Raw genomic sequence first — 18,124 nt, 5'->3', positions numbered from 1 at the left:
TTATGGCAGAACTTTTGGAGTGCAAACAGTTCAGGTGCCATCCAGGAAATCTATGGAGAAACTCTTAAAGTTGAACAAGGTGGAAAAAGTGACTCAGAGAGGGAGTTTGAAAGGCTGTTAATTATTGTCTAAAACATGTGCATGCTTGATGAGACAACCATGATAAGTAAAAGAGGGTTTCTTCATTCCTCTCACATGATCGGGTTTTTTTTTCTCTCTGTAAAATCTTAAAGCAGGAGTTATAGGAGCTCCAAGGCAGATATAGTCACAAAATAATGTTTGCACCACATGCTCACGTTGTTTTCTGTGAAACGTAATACAGCAGCTAGTTTCATCAGAGCGGAGCTATGCTCACAGAGCCGGTGCCGTTACAGGATTGCTCAATGGTTGTGTCACCAGGAGGAGGCTGGACTGGTCGGGCGGAGTGTTTGAGCTCAACATCATCACAGCTCACTCACTCTCTGCCTCTCTGAGTGTGAGGAGGCAGTGCCTTTCTCCCTCTCTCTCCCTCTCTCTCCCTCTCTCTCTCTCTGTCTGTCTTTCTCTATCTGTAGGGGGAACTGTACGGTATCGGGATTTTCTCACCAAAAGAACAAAGACCTCAGATCAGCAGACACCAACTCTCGAAGAGGAAAGGACGCGTGGCTGGATAATTACCAAAAACGCGTCAAAAGTTCTATCCAGCTATATGACTAGTCTTACACGGAGAAATGGAGCGTAGAGTATGTTGTTTATTCTAACCGTCAAAGGACTCATCCTTAAATAAATCAGGGTTATTTTTTTTTGCTTTGAGTCGATCTATGAGGATGAACTTGCAATGGAGCAGCCCGGCACCTTGCATCCGCACCGGGAGAGTCGCGCACAAACGGCTGGACTCAGACGACCAGCTGCTGGCCAAATGCGCGAGGCTGAGCGCTGAAGCCGGTGACACACAGGGACTCCTCCTCGGTACCTCACCCGGATCCCCAGTGAGCCCCGTCTCAAACCCAATCACAGGAACCCACCAGGGCCCATCCAGGATAGGACCGTTTTTGCTTCTACCTCTGGCAGACCGGGAGAGCGTGCACAGCGGGTTGAACACCGACACAGGCGATGAGCTGCTGTGCAAGGTATGCATGCGCAATCCTCTTCATTGTGCAATTTCTCTGAATGAATGGTGTTTCAAGACAGCACGTTGCTCAATAGCCTGTCTGACATGTCATCAGTATTTAGGCGACTATTTCACCCAATCTCATGCGAGCTGTGTCATAATTTTCGTCATAACGTGAGGTTTGCTTCATGATTTTTTTTTTTTTAAACGGGAACTATATCGGAGTCTTTGATTGTTGTTGCATCTGTTTACATCTGTGACAGATTTCTCAGACTTTTGTATTGAGCTGTATTGTGATAAATAGCTTACCTATCCTTGGCACTGCTTCACACAGTCCGTCAAAGGCTCATTTGCATACACGTCACTGCAATAGCTACGCCAGCCGTGACACATACACAAAAATGCAAACATGTGAGACAAAGAGACACTATCATGATCAGGATGTGCTCTGATAAGGACAGGAGCTGTTCTGTATTCCACTTCCATGTCTTTATTTTGCATGAAAGACTTGCAGGCGTTTGGCTTTGTTGATTAATAAAGTTTATCCCTTCATGCATTGGTGATTCATTTGTCATGCACATGCATTAAAAGCAGAGCTGGAATCAAAGCTAATCCCACGCCTTTTTGAGTTGATGCCAAATTGTGTACACTTGTTCCTTTTGATGATCATTAATAACACACTAAACCATTGTCTCCCTCTCCTTCTCACACTTTCTCCCCTTCCCTCCTTTTTTCCTCCTTCTCTATCTCCCAGGTCTTTGATATGGGGGTGTACCAGGAAAAGATCAGATCTTACGGGATCCTACCAGCCCACAAGAATGTGGCTGACATCAGGGACATTATTCTGGGCGAACGCAAGGCCTACGTGTTCTTGGACAAGGACTTTGGAGATATGCACACCCTGGTGAAGAGCTGTCGCAGGCTGGATGAAGAGCACGCCTGCAGGCTCTTCAGGCAGGTGGCTCTGGCTGTGGCCCACTGCCACATGAATGGCATCGTGCTGGGTGACCTCAAACTGAGAAAGTTTGTCTTCGCTGATGAAAAAAGGTGAGAAGTAAAAGTACTTGAAGAACAGACTCGAAAAATTTAGTGCTCAGATGACACCAAAAGTTTCTCAAATTCACCATATCACACAGCAGCTGTGTATTTTCACACTACTAATCAGGTTGTGGGTGACTATAGCCTACATGACCATTGCTGTAATTACAATTCTTATATTAGCTGGACTAGCTAATATGTATAAGACAGTAATGTAATTTAATGTTAGCTTGAAATCTTATCTGAAAGTGCTTGACTAATAGCATGAACTGTTATTGCTAAAGTGCTAAAGGTTGCTAAAGTGTTGTACAATATGTTGTTCATCCTAGTAGAGTGGGCTACATGAGCAGATTTTCCTCCAGACGTTCACTCTTCATCGGCTTTTCAATTTGCACACAGATCTGAAAGTGGTGGATTAATCATCAGTGATCTATAGAACAAGCAACCTGGAACAGATCGCCAAGCCTACAATATTACAACACCTTGTTACAACATGGCCACCATGTTAATATGAGCAACTATTTAAATATAACAACCAATTCTCAGTTTCACCCAGTAAACTTAATTTGGCTGCTCTCAGACTTTGATACAGTGCAGTATGATGTGCCAGTAAAACAAACATGGCAGCAGCTATTACACAGAGGCCATGTGTGCACATATCCATGTGGGCACAGATAGAGTAGGAGGTTCTGTACTTGTGGAGGCAGACGGCATGGCTTCCCAGATTTTTCGCCCTCTCTGTCTGTCTCCCTTTCTCACTCTCGATGGGACTTTTGTTGTGTGTTTGTTGTGCATGGGTGTGTGTGTGTGTGTGTATGAAGTGGGTGTTAGTTTGGCAAAGCTGCTAGACGAGGCTTGTGAATGAGACAATCAGCCCCCTGATGTGGTGTATGTCTTAGATTACATTTATTACTCATTATTTATTGATAAATTACATCATAAATATCCTGCAGAAGCTTCCAACAAGGATTCATTCAGATACACTTTCATCCATGAAGAAGGAGTACAAACGCTTTGCCCACGCACACACACCGACCCACACACACGTTAGTGTCTGCATCTCTCAGTGCTGCATTCTGTTGAGGAAGGCACACAACAACCCCATGCTTACAAAACTATTTGTCGCCTCTTTGCCCTTGCGTCACTCCCTTTCCTGTAAGAGACCGCTGATCCCCCCCCCCCCCCCCCCCCCCCAGACAAACAATTTCTTTTCTTTTTTTTTTTATGGAGACTTTTCAACAGTAACATTCCCCAGTCGTGACCTCTGGTTTAGCAGGGTCACACTAGATGAATGAGAGCAGACAGGCAGTAAGAGAAGCTGAAGTTGGTTGTGTCCCTCTGATAGCTATACGGCTGCAGAGCGATGAGTCACAGTGTATATGTGCGCAGGGGGGGGGGCATAGCTCATTTTCTTTCTTTGTGTTTGTGTGTCTATGTTTGCATATTCGTATATATACGCTGATAACACATTCAAAGCAGCAATGCTCTTCCACCTTGCAAGCTCAAATGCTCAAACGCTGTTTTTGTTCGCAATTCAGTATTTCTTTAGCTGGGTGACAGCTTAGCAACACTGATGCTGTTAGACTTGTTAGACTGAACCACTTTTGACCCTGGTGTTACAGGATGACATGGTGTATTTTACCCGAACTCCTCTTTACATCCACCCCGTCAACATAAAACAGTGGCTCCTTTCACGATCTTATGATGATGTGACTTTAAGAGCAAAGCTGAAGATTCTTCTTGTACTTTTAGTATCTGTGGGACATCATCATGGAATGTGGCTTGTCATATCTGAAAAAACAAATGCAAGTCTCCTTGAAATGTTTTTCACTTGGTATGACCTGATTCATCCCCTCATACATTTTTCTAAATTCACAATCAGACATCTTTTCAAACCAGGACAATTGAATTGTGATGTAATGTCCCGGCCCTGACAAAGCAGCGCTAAAGCCAGAGGGTGAGAAAGTCATAACAATTTGACAAACGCTGTCTCCACTCACTCACACACACACACACACAAATGCAATCACGGGCAGTGCAGTTGGAAAAGCCAGTTTAGGGAAGGTGACTAGCACCATGAAGCATGCGGAGCTTCACACAGGGCCAGCCTTCCCGTGCGTCACTGATGTGGCAACAGCCATTTGAGGATAATTATGGGATGGCTGGCGCCGAGAGTGTGGGACCCAGGTGCAGATAGCCTCAGCTCGAGAAAGAGAGAGAGAGAAGATATGTACTCTCAGCAGAAGGATGAGTCACTCTCTCCACCCCACTTACTCTCACTGTTCTGTTTCTTTTTCTGTCTCCAGCGATCACATTCTCCTTTCCTGGCTTATCTCCTCCGCTGTCTCAGTGTTTAAATATCTGTTGCTTTCTATCTCCTGCCTGTCACTCTTTTCATCCTCCTCTGTCTCGGGCTGTCGAATTCTCTCTCAAGCCACTCTGTCTGACGAGTGAAGTGTCTCACGCAGAGGGTCGACCCTTTGAAAGTGACATGACACAGCACACTTCTCATGTGTGTTTGACTCGGGGGGGGACCCAGTGTTCAACGTGGAAACAAATTTAAAAAGGCACAAATGAAATACTGATTTTTTTTTTTTTTTTAAAACACGTCTGCTGCTGTATTGAGAACTTTTGAAATTATGTAGTGTTGATTTCTGGCTTTAGAAAACATGTCCCTTCATATGCGGTTTTATCCTCATCTTGTCAATTTTTGTGCGTTACAATGAGAGAAGGAGGGTGCTGTAGTTGTGTTTTTATATGCATGTTTATGAAAACCATGTGTGCGCTAGGAAATTTGCTTAGGATGCATGTAGGTCACAGTAAGTTCACAGATGTCTGGTGTGCGTGTGTGTGTGTGTGTGTGTGTGTGTGTGTGTGTGTGTGTGTGTGTGTGCATATGTGTTACTGTCCATCTGTAGCTTAAGGCTAAGGGAAGGATGCTAAGTTTTTCCATGACGCAATCAGTGTCTTACATAGAACAGGTCTCTGAAATGTTTGACAGTGTTCTACAAAGCCACTGTCCGAAATAGACTTGCTTACATACACACAAAACACACACAAACGCAGTGGTGTACTTGAGCATTAAACATTGCTGTACATGGGAACTCTGAGAGCATAATTTGTGACAAGAACAAGATATTCTGCAGATAATACTCCATTCATGTTATGCTGATTCGGACGACGAGAACATTTAGTTAAGTTAAGATAAGTAAATTTGCTTTCTCTGTAAGTTTACAGATGATGTCATTAAACATCACAGCCTAAAGTAGTCACTGGTGCCTAAACAGATAACTTATCAAATTGGAAAATGGCAGTGCATCATCGTACTTGATAGACCTGGTGAATCCATACAGTGTGTGTGTGCCTGCATCAGGGGACTGGTCATTTGTGTGTCCCAAAAGTCAGAAAGAAGGGGGCCTCTGAGCAGGGTTTTTTTTCCCACATTATGGAAAAGTCTACTTCTAGACATTAGACAGGCATGTTCAGTTGAGGTATGCAAAACCAAGCCACGTCCCACTTGCTAAGTGTTGCATATGAGTGATTGAGTTGTTTCTCTGCTGTCCTGTTGTTAAGTTTGGGTTGTTGAAATATAATTTTTTTTTTTCAATTTGTTTTTAAATGATTTTTTAATTTTCAGTACTTTTTTTATTTTTAATCCATGTACTGCACTTTTAGCAAAAGCACTTAAAAAAATTAATAATTATTATTCTTATTGGGGTTTTTTGTGCTTAAAAAAAAGTGTATCTCAATGAAAAAATTACGTGATTTATGTCTTAAAGATGCTTTGAAAGTCCTGACCTTGTTTTGACGTTTTCTTAACAGGACACAAGTGAGACTAGAAAGCCTGGAGGACTGTCGCGTCCTAGAGGACCCAAAAGACGACTCCATGTCAGACACCCATGGCTGCCCTGCCTACGTCAGTCCAGAGATCCTCAGCAGCTCTGCGCCTTACTCTGGGAAGATGGCAGACATGTGGAGCCTGGGAGTCATGCTGTACACCATGCTGGTAGGCCGCTACCCGTTCCACGACCCCGACCCGGCCACGCTGTTTTCCAAAATCCGCAGAGGCCAGTGTTGCTTGCCAGAGGGTCTGTCGCCAAAGGCCAAGTGTCTGCTCCAGAGCCTGCTGAGGAAAGAACCCTGGGAGAGACTTACGGCCACCGAGCTGCTTGCTCACCCGTGGTTCCACCAGGCGCACTCCTCGCAGGAAGTGGCGCTAGGTGAACAGGAAGTGAGCTCGGCGGAACAGATGGTGCCATCCTTTGACGTGGAAGAGAATGATGATCTGTTCTGCTGACAGATTAGAATCAGCAGACTCTGGCTGAGGGACCAAAACAAGAAATGCTATGAGGGAGTCATAGTTGTTGTTTTTTTTTTTTTACATCGGCACTTTTTTGAAACCCATTTGTGTACTGTGGAGTGTTCATACACCCTCAAGCTTTCTACAAATCCTACTGTACTGTATTTTGTTGTCGTATATGTGTTACTTGCTAAGGGCATTCTTCACAATGATCATTCATTGTGTCTCTATATGTATGTTTTTGAAATTATTTGGTGCTAAAAGACATAACAAAGACTCAGAATTTGCCAGATTACATTAACAGATTACCATATAATCTGCAGGCTACTATGAGTATATCACAGAAAATAAACTCATTGTATACAGTAGTCACAGTTCAAGCTCTCAGCCTCGACTCTTTCAGAAAGCATTACACGACTTCTGAACGGGCGGGGATGAGACAGGGATGTTGTTCCTCTCACTCTCTGACCAGGCTGCAGGCTCCACCAGCTGACTCACCGTCACACAGGCTCGAGGAAGGCCGAGCACAAGCTACAAGTCTGGCAGCAGGAGTTGTCATCAAGTGAGAAAGATGGTTAGCAGAGGACTGATGTGTCATACTCAGTGGGGACGCTACCAAGATGTTTCACTGCCAATCTGGCAACTACTCAGCATTTACAAATCACACAGAAAGCGCAGAAGGTTAGAGAGATGCAGGGTGTTACTGGTGTAAGACTCGCACAGAGAAGAGGACAGTTTGTCACACACACACTGAACTGTGTGAACTGTGGAGCTGTGACAATGAGCTTACTCAAGTCTCTGCACAAGGCTAACAGAAAAGTACATTTCCAAAATGTTGTCATTTTTTACAGTTAGATCTGAAAAGAAAAACTAGCTTGAAGCTGAATATGAGAAAAGATACATCTGAACAGAAAGGGGTTTTGGACATTGTTTGGCACTCGTGAAAATTGCAGCTAACTGCTAACACTAAGCTGTTTCTGTTTTTAAAACTCAAACTATGGAAGATGTTCTCTATTTTTCAACAAACAGAGATGGCCATTTTAATCTTATAAGATATTTTTTTATCATTATTATTTTTTTTTTTTAAACCCCAACTAGTTCTTCCTATTAATGCAATAAGACTTAACTCATTACCCCGAAATATTTGTTTTTTTCTGAACGAGTATCCAGTTAAGTAACCAGAAGATGGCAGAAAAATGAAGACTTTCTCAGTTGAGCTTCTTTTTTCACTTCTTTTGGAAAATAATGTCAAGCCTTGTTGCTTTAACAAAGCTGAGCTGTGCTGAGTGTTGTGCCTGTATCACTGTGTTTCATAAATGGAACATCTCTGAATCAGTCGCAGTCAGGCGATATTTGATGTTGGATGTCTGATGATGACTCACCACTTTAGCGTGTCTGTGGAGAATGGTCCTGACCTTGGCTGGAAGAATCTGTTTGGACTTTTTCCTCTCTTTTTTTTTTTTAATGGTACCTTATTACCCTCCTTTTTTATCTCTTGTTTTCACCACTGAAAGCTGTGCATCCATGGATTTGAGTCATCAGTTAGTGACATGATGTATCATGTTTTTTAAAGATGTTTTATCTTGGATAGTGACAGGTGCATTAAGCGACATTTAGCCTTACAGTCTGCAGCCAGCTCTTTCATTCTGGCACATTTATTTTGATAATGGTACTAAATCTGGCATATCTGAGAAGGTCTTGTTCAATTTTTTTGGTTGTGCAGAAGGTTAACAAAACGTCTGTTGCAATCCTTTAATTATTTCTCTCGTCAGCTTAAGCTGTTAACAGATTTGTGACAATTTGAATTGCTCCTCGCAAAGAAGTAATTTAATGGTTTTGTTCATACAATGTAAAGTTAGTCACACATTCATGTGACCTGTAGAGTAAACTGACACGGGTGCACAAACTTCATATTGCACTGTGAATTATGTATTTGTGACAGAACCTAGAGGCTGTTATTAGTCCCACAGGGTTACACAAAAGAGATCTATTCATTGTAGAAGAGATGTAAATATGTATATTTGAAATATGCGTGGAAGTGTTGAATAAAGATCACTTTTTTTCATATTCACATTGATGTGTTTTTCATCCGTACTGCTTGCCTTTCTCACAAACATTGAAACACCTGCGCATTACATTGCTTACCTATATGCCTCGATGGTTTTCCTGCAGAAGCTTTCTCCACACATTTCTCTTCATGGCTGTGAGAGCAACAATCCTTTTCTCATTTTCCTCATCGCTTTCAACTGCATCCCTGCAAAAGAAAAAGAAAAAACACTCTTTCCATCTCTGTCTGCAACAGTTTACTCTACTCTGACCTTTGCGTAATGTAACATGTAACTCTTCAAACACTTAAATGTCAATAGTGGGTCAGTGTCTTTTCCTGGAATACAGGGGGAGTGTATAAGCAACTCGTCTTTTCTCCTTAGCTTTAGCACTAAGCGGTGGAGCGGGAGGCCAGCTCTTCAAACACTTAACACCTGCGCTATTTAAACTAAAATATTCTTCTTTATTTAATCCCCTTTTGCAGATGAATCATATTTTGACCTATAAGAGCATGGCGTGTCTCTATCGACTATGTATTATGACTACCTCAGGCAGAGCTGGTCAGGGCTTGTGTAAGCGCTGCGTGCGTGATCATGTGCATACCTGCCTGCATGTCTTCCTTTGTATGTGTGTGTGTGTGTGTGTGTGTGTGTGTGTGTGTGTGTGTGTGTGTGTGTGTGTGTGTGTGTGTGTGTGTGTATGTATGCGTGTGTGTGAGTTCAAGAGTCAGATTAGGTATCAACAGGGTAACTGAAGTGTCTCAGATGCTGGGTAGCTGCCAAACCAAGTATTGCTCAACACATTTGAGCTGGAATCCTCAAGGGATGACAACAAGGCCCCAAGAAAGTATAGGAGTGGGTCAAGTAAGCAATATCCAAAACTGTATGTGTGTGTGTGTGTGTGTGTGTGTGTGTGTGTGTGTGTGTGTGTGTGTGTGTGTCAAATGATAGCTAGCTAGCATAAAAGTATAAAAGCTGGGGTAAGAAGCCATCTTAAAAGGTAACACTAATGTTCCAGCACACTTTACACCTTTGTTTATGCGAGAATATAACAACAGACAGCACAGCAACAGCGCTAACAACTTTATGTCGCAATATCCATAATACTCAGGGACATGTTGCTTTGCCATTATTTAGCTATTTTACTTTCATGATGCTCTACTCACCAGGGGAGTCACCTCTGTACTGTAGTCAAGCATCAAGCGTCTGTGTTCTGGCCTTTTTCTGAATTAATGAGAGAAGACAGACAAGACACATGTTTTACACAAATTTGACTCAAACTTGAAGGAAGTAAAATCACAAAATATGCACTGACATAGCCTCTTACTACTAGCTCGTTGTGCATCGCTCTGTGATGCTTATACAGTAGTTGACTATTCATTGTTGATGAATTTATCAGTAATTATTCATTATTAATGGCTGGCAATGGCAAAGATTCTGTCATCTTTTTTTATAGTTAGGCTCTTGCATCAATGGCAAGGCAAGGCAAGGCAAGTTTATTTATATAGCACTGTTCAGACACAAGGCAATTCACAGTGCTTTACAAAAACAGAAAAACATTAAAACAGAGTTTAAGGAAAGAATGCAAAATACATCATTAAAAGACGGGGATGCAGGTGAAAATACTCGATAAAGGAACAACTGTTAAAACTATTAAAAAAGGAAGAATGTGTTGCAGTAAGTCAGACAGTATATTTCTAATTGAAAGCCTGAGCGAATAACAAAGTTTTAAGGCCTGATTTAAAGGAGTTGAGTGTGCCGGCAGTCCTCAGTTGTTCAGGGAGTTTGTTCCACAGTTGAGGAGCGTAGTGACTAAACGCTGCTTCACCTTGTTTGGTTCTGACTCTGGGAACACTGAGTAAACTTCTTCCTGAGGACCTGAGCGGTCTGGATGTTTTATATTCTACAAGTAGATCTGACATGTATTTAGGGCCAAGACCATTTAATGCTTTATAGACCAGTAGTAAGATTTTAAAGTCGATCCTCTGACACACAGGCAGCCAGTGCAGTGATTGAAGCACAGGTGTAATGTGCTCCACCCTCTTTGCGTTGGTGAGGACTCTGGCTGCTGCGTTCTGGATCAGCTGCAGCTGTCGGACAGATTTTTTACTAAGGCCTGTAAACACACCGTTACAATAATCCAGCCTGCTGAAAATAAAAGCATGAACAAGTTTCTCTGAATCTTGTTTGGTCAGAAAACCCTTGATTCTTGCAATATTTTTCAGATGGTAATAAGCTGACAATGGTGTGAACAACAAAAGATGGCCTATACCTACTGCAAAGTATTATAAAGCAAGATTTGTTATTATTGTACTTTAAAATGTCCATTTTAATGATGATGTCTCAGTTTTGTGAGCTATTTAAAAGAAAACAGTGGCCAGCAGGTAAGTTATGTTACTATGAAAATTGCCTCGTGCTAAGCTAAGATAATCAACTGCTTGCAGAAGCTTCATTTTAACTTTTAATTTACAGAGAGAATTGAATGAGCAAATTTTAAATCGTATTAAAGAGTTATGTTAGCTGAGAGAGAAGGTTATTACTTAAACAGAGGCGTGTCGTGGGGAGAAGAGGTCAGGTCTTAGGAAACATATTCATGTACCGTGTTTATCTCTGTGATGTCATCCTCACTCTTGGCCACATGTTAATTTTAACCTCTCCTGTAATCTGGGATTATTAAAGTTTCCTCAACCACATAGAGCACACTTCCTCATCAGTGCCCAGCACCCAGAACCCAGCAGTAGGGGGAGGGTATACTCTGGTGTACATAGGTGGATAGATGGATGGATAGATAGATAGATGTGTGTTTCTTCCTGGAGCTCCACTGATGCAGTGAAACAGCCTCTTCAGTTTAAACACTTAACCTGATTTATTTCATAACACAAATCACTGGAGGAATTTGAAGTATTGTGTTGATTCAATGACGAGTTTTAATGATGTTATGAGGCTGGTATTTTTAACTGCCATTGTCGGTCACCAAAGCATACCTGGAATTAATTTGAAATGAAGTCATGTTATGATCTGTGCTGCCATCTTATGGAGATTCAGCAACCTGCACCTTTTATGGCAGAACTCACAATCATGTACCCAAATCCTATGATTCGTTTCTAACAGAGCTGAAACAATTGTTTTATAATATAGAATAGTTATTGAAAGTTAAAAACCAACTGCTTTGAAACTCCACTCTGCATTAAATATTTATTTTAGAAGAAGCAGCATATTCTGGAAACAGTTGATGACATGTCATGAATGTGTTAACTGACTCTGGAAAATTGCAATGGAAATTTTTCCAACATGGAATATTATTGACTTACTGACAGATCAGAGGTGCCAAACTTTTTTAATCCCTGGTCCACACACAAAAAACATAGTTTTAGTTCTTAAATATTCCAAGAACAAAGTTCAAAGTTTACTTGCTTTGTTACATCGATGTTGAGTCACTGAGTCTTGTTATTTACTACCTTTGTAAGAATTGTTTGCACTGATCTAAACATCATTCCCACCTTATGATAAGTGGAAAAGTGATAAATCACTGGCAGGAATATGGATTGTGCAAAAACAGTGCTAAAACACTTCGCAGAGCACCTTTATATGGAAAACAATTAAGAATAATTACCAATTAAAACAATGGTTAATGTCATAATCTTGTTTTTTCTGGAGAGTCTCCTTTGGAGGTAAATTTGAATCTTGAGTGTCCTCTGGGTCAAAACGCTCTCAAGCACAGACAGGGAGATGAAGAGTGTTTCTCTGATTAGGTTATTTCAAGCCAAGTAGCTCCTCAGGGCTCAGTGTTGTTATCCAGATGTTTTTTTAGTCTGGAAAAAATGTAAGTGAAACACAAAAACATTGTTCAGACATGTTATATACTGATGACATGCCCCCCGGTGGTCTCATTTTACAGGGCTTGTCATGAAGTCTCTTAGTTCTGAAAGTTGTGAATGAACAGATTTAAAGCTGTCCACTTGTGATTGGATTTCATATATGTTAGCCAAAGAAACTTGTACAATTAAGGTATTTTTGTAATGTATGTAATTTATATCTGTTTAAGATCTAAGCTTCCAGACTCATAGAAAATGCATTACCTTAAACACGATGTAAGTTTATTTCATGTGTTTCATGGATTATTAAACGATGAGCTGTATGAACAAGACATGGCAGCAAAGGTCCACTAGAGGGTGATATATCAATGTACCTGTCAATAGTTGTTTCTCATTGAATTAAATGTCCTTTGCTTTGATATGGTGGGACAGGAATAAAAACAGTGCCTGGAACAATCCTTTCAATCAAAATAGATGTGATTTACCTTGTTCCAAATAAACATAGTTAATTGGGAACAATGCTTCAGATGTCTGATACAACATTTGATTGTCATTGTTGTCCAAACAACAGACGGTCCCATTGTCATCAATTCCCACCCATATTTTTGATTGAGGCATGCAACATGAAACAATTTGGGTTTAATTTGGTTAAACACTGTCAGAGTGGTTTTATTGAAGTCGTTGGCTTTCAAAACCGCCCATCTGTTTGCGCACTCAGTTTTCCCTGGCCTGAACCTAGACAGCAAACAATGGCCCCAAATTAGCCAATCAAAGTGCAAACAGCAGAACGCTCTTAAAACTTTAGCACATGCGTAACATTGTAGTTATTCTCAGTGGCTGTGATATTGTGCTGGTCCAGTATGATTTTCATGAGAAGATCTACACTGTTATGGTTAAATTCTACCTTACGGTTTGATTTGGGAGTATTTAATGAGCACTTTTCTAAATTATCCTCGATGAAAACAAATATGTCAGATGAGAGATAATATTGTGGGGGTCTAAGAGCCGAACACGCAGCATGTGTTCTACATCCCACAAAAGCTCATCATAACATCCATTTATCTCTAATCGCTGCAGGAGGAAAAGAGATAGGCTTCATGTCATTTCATATACGAGTTCCATTGTACATTTCCTAGAAATGTATGATCCTGCCACTGGCTTCTTCTGCAGTGTGTTAATACTGACATCAGTGACTCACAACAGCTGCTAATGGGACCAATGGAGCGCACCAGAGTTTGCTGTGAGAGCCTTGTGTCATTCATAAAACCCCTCTGACGCAGTCCTGGTTAATCTGGGTCTTTAATGAAGACACGTCGTTCTTACTGTGCCAGTTTTCAATGTTCAAATGGCCAGTTCACTTGCCCGCATCAGTCGCTGCAACGCCTGTTGGTTTGTTGTTTGTCAGGCAAATGGGGGAGGGGCTAAAGGCCATCTGGGCGTGTCTTGAAACTGCCTGCCTTCGCTGGTCAAAACAAAAACAAATCATTCCGCACTTGAATCTAAACTTAGTAGTGACATAGTGGTGGCTGCATTGTTGACCACATAGCATGTTCCCTCTAAGTATATGTGGTAAATTCATTTTATGATTTATTTTAGTAAAAATCAGCACCAATTTACCTTACAGTGACACTTAAAGCTATAAGCAATACTTCCCTTTACCAGTGTGTTAAAAGGCTATTTGGTTGCATTATGTAATATCAGAGCTATATCAGAGCTATTAAAACCTCCAAAGCTCAAATGTGATATTGTGTTTATACCATAGTTCAATTCTTTTTGTTCATTCATCAACTGATATAGCTTCAACAACATAAGTTCCACAGCACGAGTGGAATTGGACTGTTCCTTTCATCATGAAACCAGTCGAATAAGAGCCCATTGAGATTCAATGTTACTGACGTGGTTTATTATTAAGACAAAGACTGTTTGCTGCAGTGTTAATAGCAATTTTTTTAAAAAGCCTGGGGCAGAGTAATAAATACAGTTAAAAGCACTCGTGAAATATCTTTATTTCAATCAGCTTACTTTATCGTAAAATTAAAGACAGAACAACACGGCTGCACCATAATGTCTCATGGCGCATTCTTCAAGTGCTTTTGATATTTGTGTCTTTCATGAAATACTGAAATGAAGAAGTACTTTTATTCCTGTGGAGTGTTCCCACTCAAAGAATTTTCTCTCTGGCATGTCACTCGCACATCAAGGGAACACATAATAGCTCGTGCTCTCAGGGCTGTCTCTTTCAAAAGACAGTGTGTCATCCTACCTCATTCTTGACTTTTTACCCCCCCCCCCCTTACAAGCTTGAGTGCTCCAACAAAATCACTTCCAAACTCTCTGCCATAGAACCACATCTGTGAGATGAATGAAAAGGCAACTAAATGTGTTTCATCATACATGGCACAGCATGTGTCTAAAAACTGAATTAGTTTGAAATGGTTACATTTGTATTGTTAAACTTGAGTATATACGAGCTTATTGTATAAGCCACCTAATTCCTAACCCCCCTCTATAATGACAAGTTAGCACTTTCCCTTACTCATGGCAGAGGAAAGAAAGTGCCAGAGCCAAACAGATTATCTTAAAATTAAACAAAGAACACAGTGTAAGGGGATTTACTCTACCGCACAGGGCCGTTAAAAAAATAAGTACACAGAGGATGTGGCTGCAGCCTCTGTGGTCTTTAGTGCCACTGAGCTTTGTAATGATTCTTATTCTCTTAGTAATGATTCTTATTCTCTTAGTAAATGCACATTAGTCAATATGCTGCCTACTCCGAGCCTTTGGATAAGATTTTGAAGGATGTAAGTCCCTTTGTCCTCTGCAAAAAAGAACAGTTCGGTTGTGATTGTGTATAACCTCACGTTGTGACTAAACATATAAACAACAGATCCAGAGGTGGAACATGCAGGCAGGTTTGATTTTAACTGTTCTACTTTTAGTTCTTGTACTTCACATAAAAAACAGTTTTACTTAATACCTCTGCTCGACAACATTTGAGGAGAAAATACTGTTCTTTATCTCCGGCAGAGTTCACCAGTATGGTAATGTTTATGTTGATCACAAACATTGATATCATACAATATTCAAATTCAAACTAATTATTGATCTGGTTCATTTAAAACAATAAACTACTCAAAATTGTGTAGAACCATTTAATTTAGCCCAGTATTAACCAACATTGAAATCTAATCATCATTTTAAATTCAATTGACTGTGAAGTGTTAAACAAACAGTCGTTCACATAACATCTACAGAAACAACATCAGCATTCCGAGTGCAGTTTCTGACTAATTGTCAAATATACGCATGTCATTATTTTTTTAGCTTGGTTTTGGTGGTGTAGAAATGCCCCATAATGTACATCAATGCAAATACTGCTGCAAATGCTGGGAAACCCAAATAATGTACAATATGCTGGTGAGCACCATATTTCTTGGGAATTACAATTTACCCCTACTAGACGTAGCACATTAAATTTCTTTGTAGCTTGTTTCAACTTCCCTACGGTCAATGCAGAGTTTATTTTCAACAGAGGAGGAGGGTAGCTTCAGAGAACTCCCATGATTCCCCTCCAGCTTCAGTCTTCTTTTGTCATTGTATTGATTGAGAGCCCGCTGGTGGTGGAATGAACATACTTTGCCCTAAAATGCATTTGTATTACAGAATATTCACACGAAGTAGTAGACACTTAGTTAGTATATATTGTTCTTATGTCTACACTTGTCTGATCCTAGTTTGCTCCAACAACTTTGAAACAGGATTCGAGCCAAGCATGAGAAAGAAAGGTTTAAATGCCAAAAGAAAAGTTGAAATACACATTTTTGAGAATATAGTGGATTTTTTTTTATTGTATTCTCAACCTGATATTTCAACTTTATTCCAAACATGTCCACTTTAATTGAGCAATTTTGACTTAATTTGTCATTTCAACTTTATTCCAAACACTTTTACATGTTTTAATCTATATTTCGACTTTCTTTCTCAAACTGCATAATGTGGAAAAAATAAATCTTCTTCCCGTTATTGTTGATCTCTCATATCCAGCCCTAATCATCTTCTGTAAACAACAAAGAGAGGACATGTGCTTCAACAAACACATCATGCAGATTATTAAATGGATCATTTGCCTTGTGTCTTTGGATAGTTAGTCTCACATTTCTTCCTAATTATCCTTCCCTACTTACAATACAACGCACACAGAAGTCGACAATTCGTACACTGTGCCAAACATTAAAAGTTGAAAGGGGGATTAAGTCACCAATCCACATAGCTGCGCAATAGCCTTCCTGTCTTTACAGTCACTCCCCCATCAGGTAAGCCAGAGGGCTATAAAAAGGGGAGCAATGAAAGGTGTAATCTTTTGAATGCTTTACATAGCATTTGGTTCATTTATTCACGGCTTTGGCTCAAAACAGGTAGCTGCTGCTCACGAGTCAGCGGGTGATGGATAGATGGATGGGAGAGGAAAACCTTCAGGCTGGGGAATGGTGAACAGATGGTGAGACAGGAGTTTAATGAAAGGAAGCTTAAGGTTTAGTGGAAAGAAAATACAAAGCAAAGCAGCAGCAAGACACGAGATGGAAGAAAAAAGACTGGGTAGAGTGAAGGAGCAATTGGATAATAGAACAGCCAGAAGTCAAAAAAGGGTGTTGTAGCAAGCTGGGAGTGCAGTTTGTATGGCTCCACTCTGCGGGTGACTTTAATTACTTTTCAGCGCCACTGCCTCTCCTGGTCATGAGCTGCATGCTCTGATCACCAGCCTCTAATTATCGTGCCTTTGTGAGGGCTTCTCCCCGCTGTCAGGCTGTAATTATGTTAGTGCTGGAGAGAATCACAGTACGTCAGAAAGCTTACAAAGCCAAGTACTCTACTACTCCTCCATGGATATGAGCTGCACCGTGCAGAGGAGGTCAAAGGTTAACGGCAATACAGGACCATGAAATCAAGACCTTTCCAATAAATGAAAATTGTTTTCCGACAAATACTTTTTTTGATTATATATTAATCTTTGTGCATTTCCTGAGTTTACCCGTTTTCCTTGTTTCTCTTCCCCATTCCCTTTTTATCCTTGTGTGTGCGTGTTTCATGTGCGTGTGTGTCCTGTCTCTCTGAATGCATGCTTTATGCAATCAAACACTTGGCTGGATCTCACACCTGCAACTTATTAATTGATAAACTTCATATTCAGAATCCTGGCCCGTATTCACCAAGGCTAAGAGTTTCTCCTAGTGACAAAATTCTAGGAACATTCTTCAGACCAATCAGAACATTTTCTTTGAATTTCCCCTTAAAGTTCAGACTTTCCCTTTGAAGATGAAAGTTTTTCACAAAGTGTCTTGGCACTTAAAAGGTGTAAAACTGTTAGGAGTAGTAAGAAGGACCCTTTAACAGGCTTAAGAGTTTCTCAAGGTGAGGATAAGATAGAGAAATGCTTCTCAAACACTACATGAAGAGTATTTTTTACAAATAGTTGGGCAGAACAGATGAATGATTTGTGCAAGCCATTTCAATCCATCTCTGACTTTTTTCAGCACAAAGTACACATTTGGAATTTCGCACAGCATTGTGGGTGGTAAAATACAATACATTTCCTGAAAAGATGCATCTGATCCATACTGCATAAATCCAGACTGTACCCATGCTGAAATGTTCAATCTACTGAGGTGGACCCAAAAAATGCCCACTGAATGACCACAAGGGTTCAATCTACTGAAACACCCTGCTGATAAGTATGCACTGCATACTGAACTGTAGCTATTCGGAAAGGGTCCGCTTTTGTTTTCTGTCACTGATTAACAACCTTGATGACAAAGATTTCGTTTTCTGTTAAACATAC

General features: G+C 40.6%; 1 protein-coding gene across 1 annotated transcript; it reads left to right on the top strand.

The window, feature by feature from the left end:
* Window positions 1–467: 467 nt before the first annotated feature.
* On the top strand, window positions 468–8,499 carry trib1 (tribbles pseudokinase 1). The gene is made up of 3 exons (XM_079368745.1): window positions 468–1,109; window positions 1,845–2,137; window positions 5,951–8,499. Exons 1-3 carry the CDS (start codon window positions 801–803, stop codon window positions 6,423–6,425), a joined length of 1,077 nt encoding a protein of 358 aa, XP_079224871.1. The 5' UTR covers window positions 468–800; the 3' UTR covers window positions 6,426–8,499.
* The last annotated feature ends 9,625 nt before the right edge of the window (window positions 8,500–18,124 follow it).

Source organism: Symphodus melops, assembly GCF_947650265.1.
Source record: "Symphodus melops genome assembly, chromosome: 18".
NCBI lineage: Eukaryota > Metazoa > Chordata > Actinopteri > Labriformes > Labridae > Symphodus > Symphodus melops.
Note: the sequence above shows the minus strand (reverse complement) of the source record. Positions and strands in the feature narration are given on the sequence as shown.

Bases quoted from the DNA above. Each gene is read 5' to 3' on its own strand.
- trib1 (XM_079368745.1), top strand. From the start codon at position 801: ATGAGGATGAACTTGCAATGGAGCAGCCCGGCACCTTGCATCCGCACC. The intron at 1,110-1,844 runs GTATGCATGCGC...TCTATCTCCCAG, and splicing joins GCGATGAGCTGCTGTGCAAG to GTCTTTGATATGGGGGTGTA. The intron at 2,138-5,950 runs GTGAGAAGTAAA...TTTTCTTAACAG, and splicing joins GTCTTCGCTGATGAAAAAAG to GACACAAGTGAGACTAGAAA.